We start from the raw sequence: 27,424 nt of genomic DNA on the forward strand, positions 1-27,424 counted from the left end.
CGGGGCCGACCGGCACTCACCAGCCCGAGAGGCTTGTCTGCTCACCTGCCGGGGCGGGCGGGGCTGCGAGCTGAGGCTCGGTCTTTGGTCGGAGCGCAGGGAGAGGACTGACGGCGTGAACACAGCCTGAAGGGGGTTAGTGCGCCACGGCTGGCCGGGAGGGAGTCCGGGGAAAAGTCTAGAGCTGCCGAAGAGGCAAGAGACTTTTTTTTCCCTCTGTTTCCTGGTGTGCGAGGAGAGGGGATTCAGAGCGCTGCTTAAAGGAGCTCCAGAGACGGGCGTGAGCCGCGGCTAAAAGCGCGGACCCCAGAGACGGGCAGGAGACGCTAAGGCTGCTGCTGCTGCCACCAAGAAGCCTGTGTGTGAGCACAGGTCACTCTCCACACCCCACTTCCGGGGAGCCTGTGCAGCCCGCCACTGCCAGCGTCCCGGGATCCAGGGACAACTCCCTCAGGAGAACGCATGGCGCGCCTCAGACTGGTGCAATGTTACGCTGGCCTCTGCCACCGCAGGCCCGCCCCACATTCCGTGCCCCTCCCTTCCCCCAGCCTGAGTGAGCAAGAGCCCCCGAATCAGTGGCTCCTTTAACCCCGTCCTGTCTGAGCAAAGAACAGACGCCCTCCGGTGACCTACACGCAGAGGCGTGGCTAGATCCAAAGCTGAGACCCGGGAGCTGTGAGAACAAAGAGGAGAAGGGGAAATCTCTCCCAGCAGCTTCAGGAGCAGCGGATTAAAGCTCCACAATCAACTTGATGCACCTGCATCTGTGGAATACATGAATAGACAATGAATCATCCCAAACTGAGGAGGTGGACTTTGAGAACAAGATTTATGATTTTTTTCCCCTTTTCCTCTTTTTAGCCGTGTGGACGAAAGGCTCTTGTTGCTGCAGCCAGGAGTCAGTGCTGTGCCTCTGAGGTGGGAGAGCCAACTTCACGACACTGGTCCACAAGAGACCTCCCAGCTCCACATAATATCAAATGGCGAAAATCTCCCAGAGATCTCCATCTCAACACCAGCACCCAGCTTCACTCAACGACCAGCAAGCTACAGTGCTGGACATCCTATGCCAAACAACTAGCAAGACAGGAACACAACCCCACCCATTAGCAGAGAGGCTGCCTAAAATCATAATAAGTCCACAGACACCCCAAAACACACCACGTGAAGCTGCCCACCAGAAAGACAAGATCCAGCCTCATCCACCAGAGCACAGGCACTAGTCCCCTCCACCAGGAAGCCTACACAACCCACTGAACCAACCCTAGCCACTGGGGACAGACACCGAAAACAACGGGAACTACGAACTGCAGCCTGCAAAAAGGAGACCCCAAACACAGTAAGATAAGCAAAATGAAAAGACAGAAAAACACACAGTAGACGAAGGAACATGATAAAAACCCACCAGACCTAACAAATGAAGAGGAAATAGGCAGTCTACCTGAAAAAGAATTCAGAATAATGATAGAAAAGATGATCCAAAATCTTGGAAATAGAATAGACAAAATGCAAGAAACATTTAACAAGGACCTAGAAGAACTAAAGAGGAAACAAACAACGATGAACAACACAATAAATGAAATTAAAAATACTCTAGATGAGATCAATAGCAGAATAACTGAGGCAGAAGAATGGATAAGTGACCTGGAAGATAAAATAGTGGAAATAACTACTGCGAGCAGAATAAAGAAAAAAGAATGAAAAGAACTGAGGACAGTCTCAGAGACCTCTGGGACAACATTAAACGCACCAACGTTCAAATTATAAGGCTTCTAGAAGAAGAAGAGAAAAAGAAAGGGACTGGAAAAATATTTGAAGAGATTATAGTTGAAAACTTCCCTCATGTGGAAAAGGAAATAGTTAATCAAGTCTAGGAAGCACAGAGAGTCCCATACAGGATAAATCCAAGGAGAAATACGCCAAGACACATATTATTCAAACTGTCAAAAATTAAATACAAAGAAAACATATTAAAAGCAGCAAGGGAAGAACAACAAATAACACACAAGGGAATCCCCATAAGGTTAACAGCTGATCTTTCAGCAGAAACTCTGCAAGCCAGAAGGGACTGGCAGGACATATTTAAAGTGATGAAGGAGGAAAACCTGCCACCAAGATTACTCTACCTAGCAAGGATCTCATTCAGATTTGATGGAGAAATTAACATCTTTACAGACAAGCAAAAGCTGAGAGAGATCAGCACCACCAAACCAGCTCTACAACAACTGCTAAAGGAACTTCTCTAGGCAAGAAACACAAGAGAAGGAAAAGACCTACAATAATGAACCCAAAACAATTAAGAAAATGGGAATAGGAACATACATATCGATAATTACCTTAAATGTAAATGGACTAAATGCTCCCACCAAAAGACACAGATTGGCTGAATGGATACACAAACAAGACCCATATATTTGCTGTCTACAAGAGACCCACTTCAGACCTAGAGACACATAAAGACTGAAAGTAAGGGGATGAAAAAAGATATTTCATGCAAATGGAAACCAAAAGAAAGCTGGAGTAGCAATTCTCATATCAGACAAAATAGACTTTAAAATGAAGACTATTAGAAGAGACAAAGAAGGACACTAATTAATGATCAAGGGATTGATCCAAGAAGAAGATACAACAATTGTAAATATTTATGCACCCAACATAGGAGCACCTCAATATATAAGGCAAATACCAACAGCCATAAAAGGGGAAATCGACAGTAACACATTCATAGTAGGGGACTTTAACACCCCACTTTCACCAATGGACAGATCATCCAAAATGAAAATAAATAAAGAAACACAAGCTTTAAATGATGCATTAAACAAGATGGATTTAATTGTTATTTATAGGACATTCCATCCAAAAACAACAGAATACACATTTTTCTCAAGTGCTCATGGAACATTCGCCAGGATAGATCATATCTTGGGTCACAAATCAAGCCTTGGTAAATTTAAGAAAATTGAAATTGTATCAAGTATCTTTTCTGATCACAACACTATGAGACTAGATATCAATTACAGGAAAAAAATCTGTAAAAAATACAAACACATGGAAGCGAAACAATACACTACTTAATAACGAAGTGATCACTGACGAAATCAAAGAGGAAATAAAAAAATACCTGGAAACAAATGACAATGGAGACACGATGACCCCAAATCTATGGGATGCAGGAAAAGCAGTTCTAAGAGGGAAGTTTATAGAAACACAATCCTACCTTATGAAACGGGAAACATCTCGAATAAACAACCTAACCTTGCACCTAAAGCAATTAGAGAAAGAAGAACAAAAAAACCCAAAGTTAGCAGAAGGAAAGAAATCATAAAAATCAGATCAGAAATAAATGAAAAAGAAATGAAGGAAACGATAGCAAAGATCAATAAAACTAAAAGCTGGTTCTTTGAGAAGGTAAACAAAATTGATAAACCATTAGCCAGACTCATCAAGAAAAAAAGGGAGAAGACTCAAATCAATAGAATTAGAAATGAAAAAGGAGAAGTAACAACTGACACAGCAGAAATACAAAAGATCATGAGAGATTACTACAAACAACTCTATGCTAATAAAATGGACAACCTGGCAGAAATGGACAAATTCTTAGAAATGCACAACCTGCCAAGACTGAATCAGGAAGAAATAGAAAATATGAACAGACCAATCACAAGCACTGAAATTGAAACTGTGATTAAAAATCTTCCAACAAACAAAAGCCCAGGACCAGATGGCTTCACAGGCGAATTCTATCAAACATTTAGAGAAGAGCTAACACCTATCCTTCTCAAACTCTTCCAAAATATAGCAGAGGGAGGACCACTCCCAAACTCCTTCTACGAGGCCACCATCACCTTGATACCAAAACCAGACAAGGATGTCACAAAGAAAGAAAACTACAGGCCAATATCACTGATGAACATAGATGCAAAAATCCTCAACAAAATACTAGCAAACAGAACCCAAAAGCACATTAAACGGATCATACACCATAATCAAGTGGGGTTTATTCCAGGAATGCAAGGATTCTTCAATATATGCAAATCAATCAATGTGATACACCATATTAACAAATTGAAGGAGAATAACCATATGATCATCTCAATAGATGCAGAGAAAGTTTTCGACAAAATTCAACACCCATTTATGATAAAAATCCTCCAGAAAGTAGGCATAGACGGAACTTACCTAAACATAATAAAGGCCGTATATGACAAACCCACAGCCAACATTGTCCTCAATGGTGAAAAACTGAAAGCATTTCCACTAAGATCAGGAAGAAGACAAGGTTGCCCACTCTCACCACTCTTATTCAACATAGTTTTGGAAGTTTTAGCCACAGCAATCCGAGAAGAAAAGGAAATAAAAGGAATCCAAATTGGAAAAGAAGAAGTAAAGCTGTCACTGTTTGCAGATGACATGATACTATACATAGAGAATCCTAAACATGCTACCAGAAAACTACTGGAGCTAATCAATGAATTTGGTAAAGTAGCAGGATACAAAATTAATGCACAGAAATCTCTGGCATTCCTATACACTAATGATGAAAAATCTGAAAGTGAAATCAAGAAAACACTCCCATTTACCATTGCAACGAAAAGAATAAAATATCTAGGAACAAACCTACCTAAGGAGACAAAAGACCTGTATGCAGAAAATTATAAGACACTGATGAAAGAAATTAAAGATGATACAAATAGATGGAGAGATATACCATGTTCTTGGATTGGCAGAATCAACATTGTGAAAATGACTCTACTACCCAAAGCAATCTACAGATTCAATGCAATCCCTATCAAACTACCACTGGCATTTTTCACAGAACTAGAACAAAAAATTTTGCAATTTGTATGGAAACACAAAAGACCCCGAATAGCCAAAGCAATCTTGAGAATGAAAAATGGAGCTGGAGGAATCAGGCTCCCTGACTTCAGACTATACTACAAAGCTACAGTAATCAAGACAGTGTGATACTGGCACAAAAACAGAAAGATAGATCAATGGAACAGGATAGAAAGCCCAGAGATAAACCCATGCACATATGGTCACCTTATCTTTGACAAAGGAGGCAGGAATGTACAGTGGAGAAAGGACAGCCTCTTCAATAAGTGGTTCTGGGAAAACTGGACAGGTACATATAAAGGTATGAGATTAGATCACTCCCTAACACCATACACAAAAGTAAGCTCAAAATGAATTAAAGACCTAAATGTAAGGCCAGCAACTATCAAACTTTTAGAGGAAAACATAGGCAGAACACTCTATGACATAAATCACAGCAAGATCCTTTTTGACCCACCTCCTAAAGAAATGGAAATAAAAACAAAAATAAACAAATGGGACCTAGTGAAACTTCGAAGCTTTTGCACAGCAAAGGAAACCATAAACAAGACCAAAAGACAACCCTCAGAATGGGAGAAAATATTTGCAAATGAAGCAACTGACAAGGGATTAATCTCCAAAATATACAAGCAGCTCATGCAGCTCAGTAACAAAAAGCAAACAACCCAATCCAAAAATGGGCAGAAGACCTAAATAGACATTTCTCCAAAGAAGATATACAGACTGCCAACAAACACATGAAAGAATGCTCAACATCATTAATCATTAGAGAAATGCAAATCAAAACTACAATGAGATATCATCTCACACCGGTCAGAATGGCCATCATCAAAAAATCTGGAAACAATAAATACTGGAGAGGGTGTGGAGAAAAGAGAACCTTCTTGCACTGTTGTTGGGAATGCAAACTGATACAGCCACTGTGGAGAAACTACAAATGGAACTACCATATGACCCAGCAATCCCACTACTGGGCATATACCCTGAGAAAACCATAATTCAAAAAGAGGCATGTACCAAAATGTTCATTGCAGCTCTATTTACAATAGCCCGGAGATGGAAACAATCTAAGTGTCCATCATCAGATGAATGGATAAAGAAGATGTGGCACATATATACAATGGAATATTACTCAGCCATAAAAAGAAACGAAATTGAGCTATTTGTAATGAGGTGGATAGACCTAGAGTCTGTCATACAGAGGGAAGTAAGTCAGAAAGAGAAAGACAAATACCATATGCTAACACATATATATGGAGTTTAAGAAAAAAAATGTCATGAAGAACCCAGGGGTAAGACAGGAATAAAGACAGAGACCTACTAGAGAATGGACTTGAGAATATGGGGAGGGGGAAGGGTAAGCTGTGACAAAGCGCGAGTGAGGCATGGACATATATACACTACCAAGCGTGGGGTGGATGGCTGGTGGGAAGCAGCCGCATAGCACAGGGAGATCAGCTCGGTGCTTTGTGACTGCCTGGAGGGGTGGGATAGGGAGGGTGGGAGGGAGGGAGATGCAAGAGGGAAGAGATATGGGAATATATGTGTATGTATAACTGATTCCCTTTGTTGTAAAGCAGAAACTAACACACCATGGTAAAGCAATTATACTCCAATAAAGATAAAAAAAAAAAAGCTACCTCTAGTCTTAACTCATATATGAAGGGGTTATGCTCTCTGAGATTTAGTTTCCCCTAAGCTTCATGTCCTCAGCTTCCCAAGGTGTTTAAAATATACGTAATTTTGTAATTTACCTGGAGTTTTTTCCTTGTTACAGTAAGAATTATGGTCACTTACGAACATCTTCATCATAACGAGAAGCAGAACTTTGAAAACCTTCTGTTTTTGAAATTACTTTGTCAACTTTTTTTCTGAGTATGAAAACAATAATTTTTCCAAATATTTCAGAAAATCCAGACAATTGAAAAATACTTCGTCAATACGCATTTTCATCATTTTGTAAGACTTCCTTAATCCTTTCTGAGTTGCTTCAATTTAAAAGTATTTGGTGTCCAAGTGGAAGGAATTTTGCTTTCTCTTCCAATCCTCCGTACAGACCTCAGCCTTCAAAATTCTTGTTTGTTTCTTTTCTGCTTGTTCTCCACTCTCCTTTCACATTCACCTTCTTTGATATGGAAGATCAAACGCATTACCCTTATGTTATGCAATGAAATTCAGCTCTCTAATGTCTCTTCCTTCAAAAAAGAATGCCCTTCATGGCACTCAGAAAATAAAGCTACTCCGAAGAAATTATGACCTCCAGTTACCAGGACTTTGATGATGAGATAGCATTGGTAGTTGGGAGGAGACTGATCCATTTATTTCCTTTATTATATAGCATTCAATTACAAAGATACAGAAAACTATGGAAACATCACATCATAGGACAGCTATGGAAATACTGAGGTTTGCAGAAAGCTTCCTCTGGGAGGTACAATGAAACTTAGTGATCCTTTCTTGCCAGAGAGGAAAAAAATGAGTCCCAACCTACACATTACACGGCAAAAGATCTCTCCTACAACATACAGCAAGGGAAAGGCACTAAAAGAATAAATAAGACAAGTGTTGTCAGATAAATTCCTGTTTGATAACATATGGCTCTTACCCTCCTTTTAAGTCAATATCAGTGACTAGGTTTTGTCTTGTTCAAATACTTAGTTTTTGGGGGGGCTGTCAGGGTAATTGCATGTGACACCTCTATCTTGTGAAATAGGCTGAAGTGAAGATCCTTTTGTGCCTAAAGACTGGCTTCTAATTTACATTGTTCCAGGTGACACAATGCTGCCTGGTGTTACTGGGTTATGTTTGGTAGTGTTGAACTGTTTCTCATGCACAAAATGGTACTAGTGTTTTACGTATTTAAAGATGATCTTCAACCTTAAAATGTTCTTTTCTTCTTTATTAAAATAAACTATAATCTAAGGCATAGAAATAGTTGGGATAAAGTCATAAGATTAATAATAATAATATTTACGTACATTTTTATGAACATTTTAATATTTGTTATCCAAATTGATAATTGCATCAACTCTGTGAGGAAGATGCTTATATTCTTTTTTTCATGGATGAGGAAATTTGAATGCATGGAAACTTAGATACAAAAAGAGAAGTGACTTGCCTAAGACCACAGGAAACTTAATGATAGAATTGGGTCAGTACTGGTCAACTTCTTAATCTATTAATATTTTGAACATATCACTGAGTAAGATCAGGTTAGTATAAGAGGGACATTAGTTTTCACTTCTAAAGGCAGAGACAAAAATTGATGAAATGACTGTAATAGCAGCAGTTCAGCTTTATTTTTAAACGATGGTCAGAAACAGGTTTCTGACCCCATTTTTCCTCCTCCTTCTCATTTAGCTTTTATTCTCTTATCACGAGGGTTACTCACAGCCATCTAACCAAATGAAAAGTATGGCTTGATTAAGAATCTCTTTTGTCTGTAATTTGTGCATAATGTTTTTAGCTCTCCCATGGGCTGTTGTAGAAAATGGTAAATCTGGTTTAAATGAAACCTGATCCTGTTAATGGTTTAGTAGCGGCTGCCACAGGGTTATGGCATTTTTCAACAGATGCTTCTGCTTCATTTTAAACATAAACTAAGTCTTGGAGTATTTATGTAAATCATATAAAATATGCCTACATAATTTTGGTTAAATATATTGTTATAAAATAATCTTAGGCAGGTCCCTATCTTTGTCCATTTATAATTATTCACACAGAATTAAAAAAAAAACGAAGGCTATACTCTATTTTAAAAAAAGATTATTCATGTCTTGCACTTTCCTAAAAATTTTTTTAAAGGCTGGAGAATAGCCTCCATCTCTAGTCTGGGGATGTGAACGATGGCTTGGTCAATCTGATCATTCTATCCATCTTTATGCCTAACACTATTTACTTAGCTCTGACAAATTGTTTATACAGTGATGTGCATTATAGTGTCAACTGAAATATACAGAGTAGTCACAAAATTAAATGGGACACTATATTTCTTTGAAGAGGTATACCTTGTAATAGTTAATTCAGACTATCATTATGCCCAGGATTAGTTTCTCTGGAGTGTGATAGTTTGTTCAACCATTTTTTTTTTTTTTTTTTTTTAAGAAAAGCATTTCTTCTGTTCAAAGCACTTGTGCTGGTTACCTGAATGATACAAAGATGAATGACAGGCAAGTAAAGCAATAAGACAAAAGATAGAAATAGTTATACAAAGAGGTACCAGCTCAAGCAACAATACAGTATACCACTTTAGTTAACATATTACAAGTTTGAGTCCTAAAGCTCGTAAAGGGCAGAATCTTGAACTGGCAGGGTCAAATTTATCTTGTTTTTTGGGGTCATATTTTCATGGTGGTGTGTTTGCTCAATAACCTTGCGCTGGAACATTTATTTACGTGAGTGCACCCAGTGGTGAGTTTTTAAGAGCAAACAGTAAAAGTACAAACCAACTCTTAAACTCTAAATTATCTGTGGGCATCACTGACTGTGATGTGTTTCTAAATACAAGCATCGTGATCTTCCCCTGTCCTAATGTCTGTCCTAGGTACTCCCGTCTAAGAAGGATGTGAAACCTGGTGCCGCTTTCTTGTTTGAACTCATTCTCCTTCGTGGGAAATATGCTTGTCTCCACCAAGTTGTGGGCTGGACAACTTTCCCTTTGTATGATAGCAATTTGGATGTAGTGGAGGGAAAATTCAAGTGTCCACTTCTCCGAGGACATTATGACCAGAAACTCGACAACTTCAGGAAAATTGAAGATTTGATTTGCTTGGACCTGGACCACTGGCTGTGCAATCTCTACTTTCAGGTTTGCAATATGATTTTGTGAATGGGAAAAAGAATTAAAAAATTTTCCAAAGCTGCTTCTTTTTAGCCTTTAGCTTCCTTTCATGATATTGAAAATTCCAGTATCAAAACCCATAAAAGTAATTACATCTTAATACTGATTTCTCATAATGCAGATTAAATTTATGTCTACAAACAAGGGGTAAAATTCTAGAGTTAGAAATCTTAAGGATAATTTAATCCAGACGTCTATGTTATAAATAAGTCCGGATAGCCATCCAAGTCCCCTGATTTCTCAGTTTACTATCTGTTGCTACTGGAGCAGACTGCTCTCACCGACATGGGACAGGGGATATATTTCTTTATTGAAAGTTCTTATTGAGCTTCTGTTGTGTGTTGAGCATTGCTTGTTCCAGGGATATGAAGAGATAGATGTGGTCTCTGCCTTCTGCATGCTTGACATTTATTTGATGGGACCAACAACAGATACCCAATGACCCACATTTCCACAGGATGAAAGTGGCCATCAGAAAGCTCTCTTTGCCATACACATGGCTTCAATGTAAGCTGCCTAGTTTACATAAAAAATTTAAAAAAAAAAAACACTTGGTCACACATCATTTATTGGTATAGGTTTGGCATTCTATTTTCTAACCAAGTCTTTTAGCAGAAATGCTGTTGTGTAAATTCATTTTAGGCCACCACCTTGGAGGATCCAAAAAAGAAAACGACAGCATACATGAAATATAAAGAATTCCAAAAAATTTTAGTCAAATTATTTTTGTCTTATATGTCCAAATTTGTTCTACCTGTTTATGTTATTTTTCTGGGGTGCTTGTATCATAAAATGCTGTGATTTATTTTCTTCATTACCTGTATGTTTGATTTTGTTTTCAGTCTGTCTGGCTTTTATCCATTACAAATGGACATAATTGTACACTAGCTTTCTTATTTGATAGACAATAACAGAAGTTTTCTCCCTGTGTACATTTCATAAGGAGTTGGGGAGGGGTAGTGAGTCCTACTAATGAGAATAGTACTATTATTCAAGATGTATGATCTTCTGATTGTAAGGCAGAATAAGTACGAATGTAGATGCTTCTTTTTCACAAGGATGAAAATGAAAAATTTTTGTCTTGAAACCCTATTTTACTCCTTGTGCAATTGGGAAATATGTGGATTTTTCTGATGTGAGTTTTCTCAAATGCAAACATTTCTGAACAAGTTAATTTTGAGTAGTCCTTTTAGGAGAAGAATAACTTGAGGTTGGGAAGAGAAAAGAAAGATAAAGTAGATAAAGTAGATATTGGAACAGAAAAGTGGTTTTGCAATGCAGACTTAGAGATTAGAGGAAACAAGTAAAGTCCTGATCATTCCCCTCTGGTGTCTGTTGGAGGAAGGAAACTGCCACAGTCAGAGGGGCTGGCAGAGCCAGGGTGTGTGCCTCAGCCATGACCTCATGTGTTACTAGGGGTAGAACTCAGGCTAATAACCCTGAGCTTTAAGGAGGAGACTGGAAGTTGTTCTGATTCAACCCCCAGAGTGGGTGTGAAAGAATGTAAGATGGAAAATTATGCAAGGAAGGTAGCCTTTAACTTTTTCCTAGAAAACCTTTTCTACCAATCCCTCACTTTCCTGAATACTTCATTTCCTGTGTCATTGATTATTTCTACCAAGCATTTTATGCTTAACATTTTAAGCATAGAGAAAAGTTGAAAAAATTGCATATTGAGCACCCTTATATTCACCACTAGATTCTACCATCTGATCATTTATTTTTGAACTTAAAATATTGTTTCTTGAAGATAGTAAATACTTGCTAGTAAATAAATATTTGCTAATTTTATTCCAGCATGAATATTAGACACACAGTGTTATTTGGAAGAAAAATATAAAGAAATGATACGATAAAACAAAGAAACTAATAAATATATAGAGCAATGACATTGTATGTAAACCTGTTAATACAAAAAATGCATTTTTTTGTAATGAAACCAAACAAAAACAAATAGAAGTTTTAGAAAAATTGAATTCATCGTTGACCTTTTGGATTTTGCAAATTATATCCTTGTTCTAGAGAAATAATTAGCTGTGTGTGTAATATTTTCAACAGTTTCAATAACAGGTCTATCTTTTAATAGGTAATTAAACTTCCTCTACATTTGGATGATCAAGAAAACCATGAAAGGTGTATTCAGCTTCCTCCTGAATTTCCAGTTTGTTTAATGGCTGAAGCAGAGAAAGCAGAATCAGGTGTCGATAACACAGCTGGCCTTTCAGAGAAAGAAACAGAGAAAAACATTTGTGCCTCAAGGAGTGATGAAGCTAAATCCTCTTCACTCTCATCTCAAGGTTAGTTCTCATTTTATCAGCATTCTATTACTAATATTTCAAGTTTTGTTATATTATATAAAACTGGAAAAGAAGTAGTATTAGTGTGTTTCTTTCTATACCTTGCCATTTAAAGAGAATGTAATCATAGACAAGCATACTAGTTTTCATATTGCGTAATTATAAATTACATAGTAAAATAGAAAATTCCTTGAAACACATTACTTGTTGCTCTAAAATTCTTTCTTGCCTGCTCAATGAAAGATAATCGTTTTCAGAATAAAGTTCTCAAATAATATAATTTATTTTATAAGACTTTGTTTTCAAAGACTGGTTTAATCAAGCACTAAATAAGCAAATAACATTGTTTGAAATATTCAACGTACAAAAGTTTCAATTTACAGAAGAGATACATTAGAGATTATTATTTTTTGTAAAGAATGATTCCCTTTACCCAAAGGGAATAATTCCCTTTCCTGGGTATGTATGTAATTATAAACAATATAGAATGTATTTTCTATGTTTATAAAGTTTATATAAATATATCATACCTTATGTCTACTTTTGGAACTTTATTTTTTCTCAATATTATCTTTGATTTACATACACATACAAACACACACAAACACATATATGTATTTCTGGTTCATTGATTTTATTTCTGTATAGAATTTCTCTACATGATTGTAACAAAATTTGTTAATTCTTATTGTTTATGTTGATATCAGTTTCACTCTATTGCAAACGAGGCTATAGTGATTATTCTTGGACATGTCCTCCTGTGCTCACAGGTGTGACTTTCACTACAGTATATCTACAGGGAAAGGAATCACTGAGTCAGGGCACACACATCCAAAGTTTACAGCATAGTGACACACTGCCATCCAGCTGTATCAATTTCTAACCCAATAGCTGTGTAGCAGAGTCTCTTTGACTCACATCTTATCAATCCTTGTTATTGTCAGTTTTGTCAATTCAGTTGGAATGAAATGATATTTCTGTGTTTTCATTAGAATTTCCTTGAATACAAGAAAGGTTTTCATATATTTCTGTTGATCATTTGGATTTTATCTTCTGTGACAATTACCTGTTCGTATATTTGGTCCACTTTTTCTTTGGGTTATTTACTTATTTTTCTTGTTGATCTGTAGGAGTTCTGGTGCCTTTTTTTTGTTTAGGTGTGGTGAATGGTAGGAAAGTCTTGATTTCTGATTCAATTTTTGATTTTTAATGATTATTCAATCACTTTATTATTAATTTAATTCTAATTGGATTAACTTAGTCTAAAACTGATGGGATTAGCATTGTCATATTATTGTATTACCTTTTAAAATGCATTCCCTTCTGTTACAGTTTTGTTGGATAGGCAATACATTTAAATTGTTCGAAATAAAATCTGTCTCCCCTTGCTGCCCTCCCAGCAAACAATTGTTCTCCTTGGAGGAATCAGTGCTTTTCATGTATTATTCGAGAGATATTTTACATGTCTATAAGAAAATATATAAGAATACTATCATAATTTTAAAATAACACTAAATCTATAGTTATATTCTTCTTTTCATTCCTAATATTGATTAAGACATACGTTTTTATTCATTATTTAAAATATACAATTGCTCATTTGCCTCCATTAAGACTCTTGATTGATTTTTTGTTTACTCTACATTTATATTCTTAGCCTTATTATTTCTTTACTCATTTTCTTCAGATTTTCTTTGGGGTTACTTTTAAAATCTTCTTGATTTGAAAGCGTAACACATTTATCTTCAGTTTTTATTTATCTGATGTGTGAAATCTCCAATTATGACTGGATCTGTCCATTTCTCCCTGTAATTCTGCCAGATATTGCTTTATGTATTTTAAATCTGTTTTAAGTGCATTCAAGTTTATGATTGTTACAGTGTTTATGATGTTCTCATTTCTTTTATATAGATGTAGTCTCTCTGTATGTCTATTAATGCTTTTGGATTTACAATCTAGTTCTTCTGATATTAATTCTACCATCTGATTTTTTGATAAATATTTTCACAGCATATATTATATTTTTACACTTTATTTTAAAAATTTAAAATTCACCTGTGGTGCCCTTTTGGATATATCTGTTTTAGCAGTATAAATCTGAATTTTATTTTTGTACTCGAGACAAGTAGATATGTGTCTTTTAATAGGTAAGTTTAGGTTTTTTGGTAATTATTCTTATTACTGTTCTATTTGTACTTGATAACATTTTATTTTGCATTTTATGTTTACCATCCTATTTCTTTGCCTTTAAAGAATACTTTCTTTTGTGAATTTCTCTTTAACTCAAAATAATTATTTTATTTTATTTTTCCTATACTTTTTTTTTTAATTCATTTATTTATTTTTCGGCTGCATTGGGTCTTCGTTGCTGCACACGGGCGTTCTCTAGTTGCGGCAAGTGGGGGTTACTCTTCGTTGCAGTGTATGGGCTTCTCATTGTGGTGGCTTCTCTTATTGCAGAACATGGGCTCTAGGTGCGTGGGCTTCAGTAGTTGTGGCACACGGGCTCAGTAGTTGTGGCTCACAGTCTAGAAAGCAGGCTCAGTAGTTGTGGTGCACAGGCTTAGTTGCTCCACGGCATGTGGGATCTTCCCAGACCAGGGCTCGAACCCATGTCCCCTGTATTGGCAGGCAGATTCTTAACCACTGCGCCACCTGGAAAGTCCCTCCTGTACTGTTTTTAATCTATAAATTTTATTGTTATTTTAGCTATTATCCTTAATTTTCTTATCTACATATTTAAGTATAAATTATCTTTAAAACTCTAACTTTATTCAATACTTCGTTTCTATTCTGAGTGTGGCAAGGACTCTTAGTGTGCTTTAGCTACTCATTAAACACCTCTGTGTACTTTTATGTTATTGTTGCCTATCCCTTCGGTTTCACTTTTTTGTTAAACAGAGAATCTAGGGTTTTTGTTTTTTTTTAACTTTCAATATAAAATTAATTTACTGACACATTTGACAGTATCTGTGCTTTATAATATTTTAATGTAACATGTCTTCAGTCTGGTTCCATTTTTCTTCTTGTTGAAATAAATCTTTAGTAATTCATTTAGAGTTTGGATCTGTGAGTGGTAAACTCTCTTAGTCATTGCATGTCTGCAAAAGTCTATTTTTCCTTACTTTTGGTAGATCATTTTTCTATGTATAAAATTCTAGGATGCTAATAATGTTCCCTCACTGTTTTCCTCACTGTCTTCTTGTGTCTAGTGTGGCTGATGAGAAATCAGCATTAAATGGATAGCCACGGATGGATCTTAGGAAGGCGAGTGATGTATTTCACTTTCTATTCTAGGCAGGTCCCTCTGGTAATTTTTAGGAGGGTTTATTTGAGAAAGGCATGACTAGAAACAGATCAGTTAGGAAAAGTTTAGAGCAGTCCAGGCAACAGATAAGGGTCTGAATTAGGGCAGAGATAGTGAAGTTGGAGAAGAGAGTACACATTTTTAAAGTATTAAAGAGGTGGAATAGAATGACCATAGGACTAAGAATAAGAATGTTCCTGTTAATTGGATATGGATGGCACAGGAGAATTAGGGATGATTCCTAATTTTTTAGCATGAGTAGATACGGATATCAACCAGCAAATAACAGGAAATAAAGGGGGAAGGACAAGATTAGAAGAAAAACCATGAGCCTGATTTTGGACCTACTGAGTTTGAGATTCCTATATTATACCCAAGTAGAAACGTTCAGGTGATCTTTGGAAAAATGCATGTGAAGCTCAGGAGAGAGGTGGAAGTTGGGAAGGAGAATATGTCCATTAGAGAGGCATAAATACCTAGACTCTAGCTGAGACTGTTATGTGGTAGATTTCAACCTGGGAGAGTATGTAGAATGATGAAAGTGTTGGAACGAGGGCATAGCTCAGGGAAACAGCCATGTTTCAGAAGGATGCTGGATCCCTACTATAATCAGACCCAAAGCCTGTACTATTTGACTTCTTAGGTGACATTCATCTTCCTTGTCTCGTTCTACCTATCTGCTGGGCAGCACAGAGCTTCATATTCAATTTCCAGTGATAAACGTTTCTTAAGTTGTGCCTGGAGTTTTCCAAATCCCTTGGAGAATTTTTGCCTTGTTGGGCCAAGTAAAACTCCACTGATTGCTAAGTTCAATTTCTAGAACCCCACTTCCTTCCATAACAGGCAAGTCCAGCGCAAGCCCTGGGCTTCCTTATTCACACCTGTCCTGTTTCCCTATGAGTAAAACCATTATCACCAGCCAATGATTACCGAGACACCACCACCTCCAGAGAACTCAGGTGTCATTTTATAGAGTCATGTGTACGTGGAAATGTTATATTGAAATTTTATACACAGAATTCATATATGTTGAATTATGTCACTGGCTTTAAACAAATATTTGTGAAACTGAATTAGAAATGATATATATATATTGGCACTAGGTAATAATTGCCAACACTGTAAGGCAACTTGATTAAAGTATATTGCTCCTCACACCTGAGAACTTCAATTTGCTTTACTCATAGCCTGAGAAGGTAGGCGGTGACCGAAGTCATGATCTAGGTTTAGAGAATAATGCGTAGAGTTTGCTGTCCTCAACATGCACACCTTTGAGCTGACTGTAAGCATTCTGTGTTGGGTTTTAATAGGTTTAAGGCTTTGGCTTTTTTATTTTAAATGCAAATATCCCAGGTGGCTAACAATGGGTATGCTGTTGTCGATATTCTCAATGTGGATATGGGGAAGATGGGGGGGGGCGGATCTAAGGCACTGGCAACCTAAGAAAGAGTAGAGAGTGCCATAAAAGGGCAGAGAAGGAAACAGAGAAGTGAAGGGCAGATTTGGCCTCATTCCAAAATGCTTGGTGAAGCTGCTCTGTCGAGGACATTCGTGGACGTTGTGATTGAGTCTTACTCAGTCCTGTCTTCAGAAGAAAGGCTTTTACCCACCTCTTGTCTACATCAAATCAGATTAGTCAGGCCTTCCAACAGGAGGGCTTGGGATGCCCTCATTCTATGAAAGTAAATTAATTTAACAATAGCACATAATCTGTGTAACCTGGGAATCTGAGATGTAGAAGGAGAAGAAAAAGTCCAGATCTTTTCTGGTGGTTGATGATCACCTTCCTGAGATAGAATTAATAAGTCAAGACATATAAAAGAAATGATTATAAAAAAGATAGAAAACTGCAGTTAATTTTTGTTTAAATATCAAGTTCAAATATCCAGTCAACTCTGAAGCCACTATTTGGGACACTAAAAAAAGTGCATATGTAATGTGGATTTCTTTCTTTGCTTCCTTCCTTCCTCCCTCCCTCCCTCCATCTCTTCCTTCCTTCCTTCTTTCCTTCCTTCCTTCCTTCCTTCCTTCCTTCCTTCCTTCCTTCCTTCCCCCTAATGTTTTAGGATTAAATATGAAGCTAAAAATCTTATTTTAGAATTTTTAACTTTTGAGAAAGCAGGTTCTGGTTTAACAGTAATAATATTTCGGTGATACTGACATTTTAACCTAGTTTTAGGATCCTGAGCAGAAGATTAGAAGCAATTACTCTTAGACCATTTTTCACTAGATCATTTTTGCTTTCCAGTATTTCCTCAGGGTACTGTGCCTCTATTTTCTGTATTACTGCCCTGTGCTCTGGACTTGGCAAAAAGTCTGCCCCCAGTTTCCTTAAAAGGAGGACAGGTGGTACTCCAAGAAACATGAATACTGACACACTCGATATGGGAACACTGTATACCAGGAGAGGAAGAATCTTTTATGCTTTAGGAAAAGGCTTTGGAAAAGGCTGATTATCATTTGCTGTGCTCTGAGCTCAGAGACCAATATGAGCCTCACATTTCAAAGACTACACAGGGAGCTTCTGCCCTTGCTCTGAATAGATGAGTTTAAAAAACATAAAAATCTCTGCAAATGCCTGTCTCTGCTACATTGCATATATTTATTTATTTTTCTTGGAGGCTTTCTAGACATAGTATTAGCAGTTAATATCCCCCATGGGTTTGTTTTCTAATATATCAGCGCTGTGATACAGTATGCTGTTTCTGCCACTGATATGTTGCTCAGAGATTTAATAATGGATAAACAAACACAACATGTGGTAATTTATTTCAAATTAAAAGTTTATTAAACTCTGGCTTGTTGGCTTTCTGGCTATTTACAAATAAAGGAGTGAACCTTAGGGAAGGGGTGAGCACGTGGTGTGTTCACGGCTGCAAAGTTTCTATCTGAAAAATATATTTATGATATCCACAAGCTGTCCCACATTAATAGGCTCCATATGTAACCTGATGAATCCACTAGAGTCCCCAAATCATGACAAAGTGACTTTAATGTTCACTTACCAGCACATGTATGCATGCATGGGCATGCACACATGCACACACACACACACATTAAGATGATTCTGAATTTAATCCCATGGTTGATGTTTTAATCCCATGGTTGCAAATAGATGAATGCCTGAGGCCAGAAAATATTATTTATGAAAAATGAAAGGCCGGAATTAAAAAGACCCATGATGTAACTTTGGGGTTATCACTATCTTTTAGGCTGTTTTAGTTTTTAGGGGGCAGACTAGGGAAATATTTGTTCTGCTTGACAATTTTGTTTTGTATGTGCCTACATTGCGTGAACAATGGTCTCTGGCAAGGTCTATAAGTGTTTTGTGATGCAGAATTCAATTCAGGAGAGTTTTATTGTGTAACCACCGTCAGCAAAACACACTGCTAAATGCTGTGCAATTGTAAACCAAAAAAACATGCAATCCTCAACCTCCAGGGGCTCATGGGAGCACAGGCCTACTCCACCACTAAGATAATGTATATGTATCCAGGTTGACTAGATGGTGGGAGAGCCTGCCGGCACTCTATTTACCTGCAGGACCAGCAAGTCTTCTGGGAGACTTCACACTTGGAGAAGTGAAGCAGATGCAATTGACTGAATAATGAAGATTTTGTTGTTAGGGGAGAGGGGCAATGGTGGGAAATGTATGCTCTCTGTCGATCAGATTTGTTCCCCGTCTCAGTCATCTCAGGGTGGGATTCCCAGGGAGAGGGGAACTGCATGGAAACACTTGCCAACCTGCTAAAAGAACTTTTTCACTGAAATTCTGCAAGAACTGGAAGTATATATATTTGGAAGTATATATATATATTATGGTACATACTATCCCATGAGAAAATGAGGCATACTGTGTACATGTACTGTGTTCTGTATACTACCGTTCTGTAATTCAAGGTGTTACAGAGGCCACTGTGGGATGAGATAGGTGAGGAGATCATGAGCTCAGGTGAGCTTATAGGCATCTGGAAACAAATGGGTAAGCTTTTGAGGGCAGTTGCAATTTGCCTGAACTTCTTTTTATATTGGTATAATTCGGGGAAATATGTGTTAACCTCGTATTTCTTTGAGGTAAAAGAAAAGACATGAGAAAAATTAAGAGGTCAGAATGGTACAAAGTATATTTGAAGAACTGTAAGGAACCACTGGATTTCAGCAAACGCATGGGGATTGTTTTCACAGTTGCTGTAGGTTTTGGCTCGAGGACAAAATAAAGATGCAGAAATAAGGCTCTGTGACCTGGAAAGGCTGAGCCACCCAAGTGTAGACAAGCACCTACTTTGAGAAAGCACAAGACAATTCCGGCGCTCATTTCTTATCTAACATTATTTTTAAAAATTGGGACCAAGTTTTATTGTTTGCATATGGGTCAGTGATAATAGAGGTCAAGTATATGCTCTCTGGGACTCCTGTAAGACTAGTACCATGTATCCAGGAAGTCCAATTCAAAGGACCTTTAAAATAACATACTTCAACTCTGGTATCTGATGATCCCCTGCTTCAGGCTGTGATCCTGTGTGGGTGCTCTACACTAGCCATGTTTCTTTGTCTTTAGGTCACTCACCCATCTTTGGAAGTATAGATAGTGGATGAGGCAATGGCCTCCTTTTTACTAGAGCTTTCCCATCAATGCTTCTAAAGAGTCACTATAGCTTATTGCATCATGTGTCACATTTGTTGAAACCAATGAATATTATGTGAGCTTTTCAGTACAAAAATAGACCGCCCAAACCTAACTGACTTAAAAAAAAGTTAAGTCCCACTCAAAATCAACCAAAATGTTAATAAATTCTAAAAGAAGTCTATTCATACTTAAATATAGTTTTGCCTATATCTGTGATTCGACAAACCTGGTAAAACAATGCTTCTTAACTTTGCCTGTACATTGACTCTTCTGTAGAGTTTTGAGCAAATACTCATGTCTGGGCTCTGCCCCAGAACAAACGTATCAAATTATCTGGGGTTAAAGCCTGGACATCATTATTCTTTTTTTTTTTTTTTTTGAAGGGGTGCATAGAAGTTTATTGTCTTCAGTTTCTTACACCATATGTAAAATGGTATAATATAATTTGAAGGTAGTCTGTGACATATTAAAGGTATATATTGTAAATTCTAGAACAATTATCAAAAGTTGAAAGAAAGTGGTATAGTTAAATAATCCAGTAGGGTACATAAAATATTGTTTTAGAAATTTTCGATTAACAACAACAGCTGCAGCAGCAGGAAAGGGGTGAAAATCAGATGGAACAAATAGTAAACAAATAGCAAGATAGATTTAGACATAACTATATTGACAATTACACTAAATGCATATAATCTAAACACTAAGTAAAAGGCAGAGATGTCAGATTGGATAAACAAAGCAATTTACTTTAGAGACACAAATAGGTTAAAAGTAAAAGGATGAAAAACTGTGGTGTCCAACAAATAAGCAAAACAAACTTGGAGTGGCTATATTAGTATCAAATTGTAGAATGAGGAATATTACTAAGGATAAAGAGAGACATGATATAATGATATGTAATTCAATTTCTCAAGAGAATATAACAACCTTAAATATGTAGGCACCCAATTACAATGTCATAATATATGAATACAGATAGACCTGAAAGGAAAATAATGGCAAATTGACCATTATGGTTGGAGATACGCACATGCTATTCCAGAACTGAACAGAGAAAATACACAGTAAATCAGCAAAGATATAGAGAACTTGAACAACACTATAAAGCAACTTGACAGTTACAGAACATTCCACCCACAACAGCAGAAAACACGTTTCCTCTGAGGTACACATGAAACATTACCAAGAGAGGCTATGTTCGGGGCCATAATAATGTTTCAATAAAGTTAAAAAGATTGAAATCATACAAAGTATAAGCTGAGATAAAATAGTATTACATTAGAAGCCAATAACAGAAAATTATCTGAAAAAGCCCCAAATATTTGGAAATTAAAAAAAAAATCCTTGCCAAAGAAGACATTAAAAAGGAAATTCAATACATTTCAAATGAGAAGCCATCAAGAAAATGAAAAGGCAACCTATAGAATGGGAGAAAATTTTTGAAAATCATGTATCTAATAAGGGGTTACTATCCAAAATACAAAGAGCTCATATAACTCAATAGCAAAAATCAAACAATCTGATTTAAAATTGAGCATAGGAACTGAATAGAATTTTTTTCCCAAAGAAGACATACAAAGGACCAACAAACAAATTCAAACAACTGAGAAAAAAATAAGTAAGTGAATAGTCTTATATCTATTAAATAAATTGAATTCATAGTCAAAAACCTTCCCACAGGAAGGAAACTTTAGGCCCAGATATATTCTTTTGTTAATTCCACCAAACATCTAAGAAGAAATAATACCAGTTCCACTTATATTCTTCCAGAAAATTGAAGAGGAAGGAATCGAAGAGGAACATTACAAATCATTTTTGATGTCAGCATTACCCTGAGAGTAAAACCAGAAAGACTTTAAAAAAAAACACCAGAGCAATATCCCTCAGTAATTAAAATATCTTAACAGAACTTCAGCAAATTATACCCAGCAATGTATCAAAATTGTAACACACCATGATCAGGTGGGGATTATCCCAGGAATACAAGATTGGTTTGACAATCAGTGCAATAGACTGTATTTTATAAGATTTAAGAAGAAAAGCCTATGATAATATCAAAAAATGCAGAAAAAGAATTTCACAAAATTCACAATGCTTTCTGATTTAAACTCTCAAGAAACTATAAATAGTAGGGAATTTCCTCACACTAAGACACATCTGTGTAAACCTCCAGCTAATATCATATTTATTGGTGAAAGACTGAATAGTTCCTCCAATATCAGAAATAATGCAATATGTCTTATCTGTAACATCCTTTTAGTGAACATTGCACTAGATGTTCTAGTCAGTTCAATAAGACAAGAAAAAGAAATAAAGGTATATGGATTGGAAAGAAGAGGCAAAGCTGTTCTTATTTGCACACGACATGATTAACTACTAGGAAATCCTAAGAGACTTATAGAAAAATAGATTATAATTAATACAGTAATATTGACAATGTCACAGGTTATAAAGTCAGTATATCACATATAATTTATAAATATATTTTTTCTAAATGATCGTGTATTGTGTACAGACATTATATGAAATCATGTAAGCTGGATTATTAATATAAGTTATCTGAGGTCACATATGGTTTGATGTTAGGGGGAAAGTGATCCAATTTTTTTAAAGGAAAGGGAAAAATGACTACAGAAAAACACTGGCAACAACCATAAAAACAACTAAAAAAAACTAATATGTATAAAAATATTCATTCATGTAATGAAATTATATAGTTGTGTATATATAAAAAGCTGTCTATGTTCAGAAATTGAAATCCAATAATCTTTTAAAGAGTGACCTTAGTCTAGAGAATCTAGCAACAAATCTGGGCACATATGGAAATGTAGCATACATGAATGGGTGGCATTTGGCTACAAGTAAAATACCTAACAATGGCTTAGACAGCAAGGACACATTATTTCATATTACAAGATACCAGAAGCCCATTAAGAAAATCCAGTGCTAGGCTCTGGCCAACTTCTTGAGCTTTTCTGGAATTACCTCTCATTGTCACTGCAGCTCGGAGCATCCTTATCACGCATAGATGTCAAGGTAGTCCTCACTGGGAAGGTCAGAGAGCCAGCCAAGCAGATATCCCAGGAAAACAAAATAGCAGGTGCTATTTGACCCTAAAGGAAGTGTGGCCGGCATGTTCTGAGGAACATAAGAGGCTAATGTGCCTGTGACAGAGTGAGCCAGGGCGGGGCTGTAGAGGACAGGGTCAGACAGGCTCGGGGTTTGGGGTGGCCTCCAGAGCACTGTGTCAGCTGTGTTCCCCACCCTACTCCCTAACCTCTACTTGGAGTGAGATGCTAAGCCTTAGGATGGTTTTGAACAGAGAAGGGACTTTATTTGACTTCAGGTTAACAGATTTATTAATTGACACCAATAGGGCTACTACTGCAGGAATCCTACTAAATGATAACAGTGCTTGAACTGGGGTGATAGCAAAAGAATATAAAGTCTGGGGTATTTTTAAGATAAGGGTTTGTCGACAGAACCAAAGGACACCTTTATTCTTTTTTTTTTTTTTTTTTTTTGCGGTATGCGGGCCTCTCACTGTTGTGGCCTCTCCTGTTGCGGAGCACAGGCTCCGGACGCACAGGATCAGCGGCCACGGCTCACGGGCCCAGCCGCTCCACGGCATGTGGGATCTTCCCGGATCGGGGCACGAACCCGTGTCCCCTGCATCGGCAGGCGGACTCTCCACCACTGCCCCACCAGGGAAGCCCGACACCTTTATTCTTAATAAACTTCTCCTGGTGACTCTAACATGCAGCCAACGTTGAGAAACACTGATGTGCAGCTGCAGATTGCTCTAATTTTCTTCAATTCCTTGAAATACAGCAATTTCCACCAAGGATATTCCTTCATGCTGTTTCTTCTATCTGAAAGAGGCATTAACTGCGACTAACTTTTCATCCTTCATAATCTAGCTTAAAACTTCCTTCTCAAGGAGGCCCTATCCAATGACTCCATGACTTTCTCCAATGTTCTTTCCCTTTATACCAGTTTTGCATTCATTTGTATGCCTCCCCATCTGGATTACAAGCCTCGTGAAGGTAAGAACCAAGTCTGCTTGCTCTGTGCCACCACTGGCACAGAGCAATTTCTCAATAAAGATTTGTTGAATAAATAAGTGTGAATTAATGCACTCCTTAGGCAACTGTGGATGAGCCAAGCCAAGAAATACAAAGGAATTATTTTCATTTGCACTATTTCATTTGCACTATTTTCGTTGCACTATGGTAGAGGGAAAAGCAGTATGGTCTTGACGACAGAACACCAGCGTGAATCACAAGTTTACTACTTAATATTTGAAACTTCTGTGAGATACTTTCATCACGTGTGTAAAATAAGAATCGTAATAGCTGTATCTTCTACTTCCAGGCTTGTGGAGAGAATCAAATGAGATAATAAATGTTAAAGTGATGTCATTAATCTTTTAATTTGGTCTGATTATATTGTGTTACCTGAAACTGCTGTCTGTCACAAAGCAGGAATGCTGGAGTTCTGTCTAGTTTTGGTGTCTGAAGATAAGAAAGGGGCAAGAGGTGGCCTAATTATGGTATAAGCTGTAGTCTTGCTGTAGATGGTACACTCTCATTAGGGACCTTGAAACAGCTGTACACTTCCTTTAACTCTGGAGGTGAAGCCTAGAGATAAAGAGCCTAGAGATGAAGGGGTGCTTCTGAAGGTACCAGCTCTGTCCTTACCTCAGCACCCCATTTACTTGTCTGAGTCTTAGAAATTTATCATCAAGAGGTGTGGCTGGATTACAGACTCCAGGAAGGCAGGGATCCTTGCTTTGCCTATTCATGTACCCAGTGCTTACAAAAAACATTTGACACACCGCAGGCTCTCAGTGAATATTTGCTGAATGAATAAATGGAGATGCATCTGAGTGCTGTCTGGGCTTACAGCTCCTTTCTGTGGAAATAAGTCAAGCAAACAGTTTATTTTATTTTTTAAACTAAAATACGTGAAATTGACTTTCTTAGGGTGTTCAGTTCTGTGTAATTTAGCACATACGTAGATGTATGTAAACACCACCACAGTCGGGATAAAGGACCATTCCATTACCCAAACAACCTCCTTTGTGCTATCTGTTTGCTGTAGGCACACCCCTACTCACTCCCAGCCGACAGCCCTAAGCCCTGATACCCAGTGATCTCTTTCCATCATTATGGAAAAAAAAGAGATTTTTTGTTTTTTTTCAAGCTGTCATACAGTATGGAGTCTTTTGTTGACACTGCCTTCTTTTAGTTAACATAATGCCTTTGAGATTCAACTGAGTTGTTGCATGTATCAACAGTTCATTCCTCCTTGTGGCTGAATAATATTCCATTACATGGAAGTACCGTAGCTTATTTATCTGTTCACTCATTAAAGGACGTATGGATTGTTTCTAGTTTTGACGATTATGAATAAAGTTGCTGTAAATATTCATATGCAAGTGATTGTGTGAGCATAGTATTTATATGTTCTCTAGAACATATACCTCGAAGTAAAATTGCTGGGTTGTATGCCATATGTATAATTAATGCTATAAGAAGCTGCCTAACCATTTTACAGAGTAGCAGTAACAACTTTGCATTTCAGTTGCTCTGCAACCTCATCAGCACTTGGTGTTGTCAGTTTTTCTAAATGTCATTCTGATTTGTATTCAAACTAAATCCAAAATTGTGATTTCAATGTGTATTTCTTTAATGGCTAACACCATTGAACATCTTCATGTGCACTTATCTGACATCCATATATACTCTTTGGTGAAGGATCGGTGCAAGTCTTTTGCCCAATTTTAAATTGGGTTTTTAACTTTTTTTGTTGTTTTTTACTGTTGAGTTTTGACAGTTCTTTATACGTTCTGGATACATATCCTTTGTTGGATATGTCGTTTGTAAATGCTTTCTCCCCATCTGCAGTTTGACTTTTAATTTTCTTAACAGTGTCTTTCACAGAGTAAAAGTTTTGAATTTTGTTTAAGGACAAGTTATCCATTTTTTAAATGGATCGTACATTTGATATCTCATCCATGAACTCTTTAACCCTCTGTCACAAGATTTTCTCATGTTTTCTTCCGAAAGTTTTCTAGTTTTACATTTTACATTTAGAGCAATGATCCCTTGGAGGTAAACTGTTTTGTATATGAATGTTCAGTTGTTCTAACACTATTTGTTGAAAAGGCTGTTCTTTCACCACTGACTTGCCTTTGCACCTTTGTCAAAAGTCAATTGGCTATATGTGTGTGGTTCTATTTCAGTGACTTTTTAAGCAGCCTGGGGAGAGGGTTCTGCCTGGTATAGGTATATACTGTTATGCCCCACCTGCGCCGTGAAGTAGAGGCAGAATGGAGGGCAAATTAATTAACAGCAGTGAGAGAAGAAGCACAGATGAAGAGCAGCTCAGAGCCATAAAACTGGAACTCAGAACAGGGAGCCACGGACAAGCTGGTCACTAGAGCTTATTTAGTGCGTTCATTCATGAAGAGACCTACTGTGTGGGAGCCCGTGGCTAGTTTTAGACAGCTCTACACAACGTGTTCCCAGAAGTCTTTAGGCCACCGTGCCCTCAAGTGTAAGATAAGGAAAGCAAGTTTCAGGCACTATTGATTACCCCAGACCATAGTGATATAGACTTTTTTTTTTAGTAATTTGTAAGTCTGTTGTTACGTGTTTCTATGGGAAAATTAGGACTCTGTTATTTGAAACTAGTACACCTAACTCTGCTTTTGACAGAGGTGAGTTTGTGGAGAGACTGTCCCGAATCATTTCCTGCTGTGTGTAACTCTAATGATGTTCGTATAGCTTTTAAGGAATGAGTGCTTCTACAAAATATGTCCAAGCTTTTAAGAATTTGGAATGCCTACTTCAGAATCACCATTTGGTGAAATGTTGAGGCAGTTTTTAGACATGACGTTTGTTCTCGTGGATTTCTAGATTTTCAAACAGCGTAAGTGATCTAACTTGGTTATCTAAGTGCAAAATTGAACCTTAGGGAACCATAGTATGTTTCAAAGGGATTAATCTGCATAAAGAACTAATTACCTGCAATTTTTAAAATAAGTTTATTTACTTTATTTATTTATTTTTGGTTCCATTGGGTCTATTATTGCTGCACTTGGACTTTCTGTGGTTGCGGAGAGCGGGGGCTACTCTTCGTTGCGGTGCGCGGGCTTCTCATTGCGGTCGCTTCTCTTGTTGTGGAGAACGGGCTGTAGGTGCGCGGACTTCAGTAGGTGTGCCACGTGCTAAGTAGTTGTGGCTTGCGGGCTGTAGAACACAGGTTCAGTAGTTGTGGTGCACAGGCTTAGTTACTCCGCGGCATGTGGGATCTTCCCGGACCAGGGTTCGAACCCGTGTCCCCTGCATTGGCAGGTGGATTCTTAACCACTGCACCACCAGGGAAGCCCTACCTGCAATTTTAAAATGCCTTTATTTAGTGTATCATGGAAACGCATCTAAATATTTAAAATCATAGAAATGCTGGGAATTCCCTGGCGGTCCAGTGGTTAGGACTCTGCGCTTCCACTG

General features: G+C 37.4%; 1 protein-coding gene across 1 annotated transcript in view; it reads left to right on the plus strand.

The window, feature by feature from the left end:
- Positions 1–27,424, plus strand: part of LOC309967681 (uncharacterized protein) — a gene marked incomplete at both ends in the record, with an annotated part of 268,712 nt that overhangs the window by 80,437 nt on the left and 160,851 nt on the right. The window contains 2 exons of the mRNA XM_082848441.1: positions 9,380–9,643; positions 11,763–11,973. Of these exons, the coding sequence (XP_082704567.1) occupies positions 9,380–9,643; positions 11,763–11,973 (475 nt within the window). The remainder of the gene's footprint in view (positions 1–9,379; positions 9,644–11,762; positions 11,974–27,424) is intronic.

The sequence above is a fragment of the Leucopleurus acutus genome, assembly GCF_964270905.1.
Source record: "Leucopleurus acutus genome assembly, chromosome: 10".
Taxonomy (NCBI): Eukaryota; Metazoa; Chordata; class Mammalia; order Artiodactyla; family Delphinidae; genus Leucopleurus; species Leucopleurus acutus.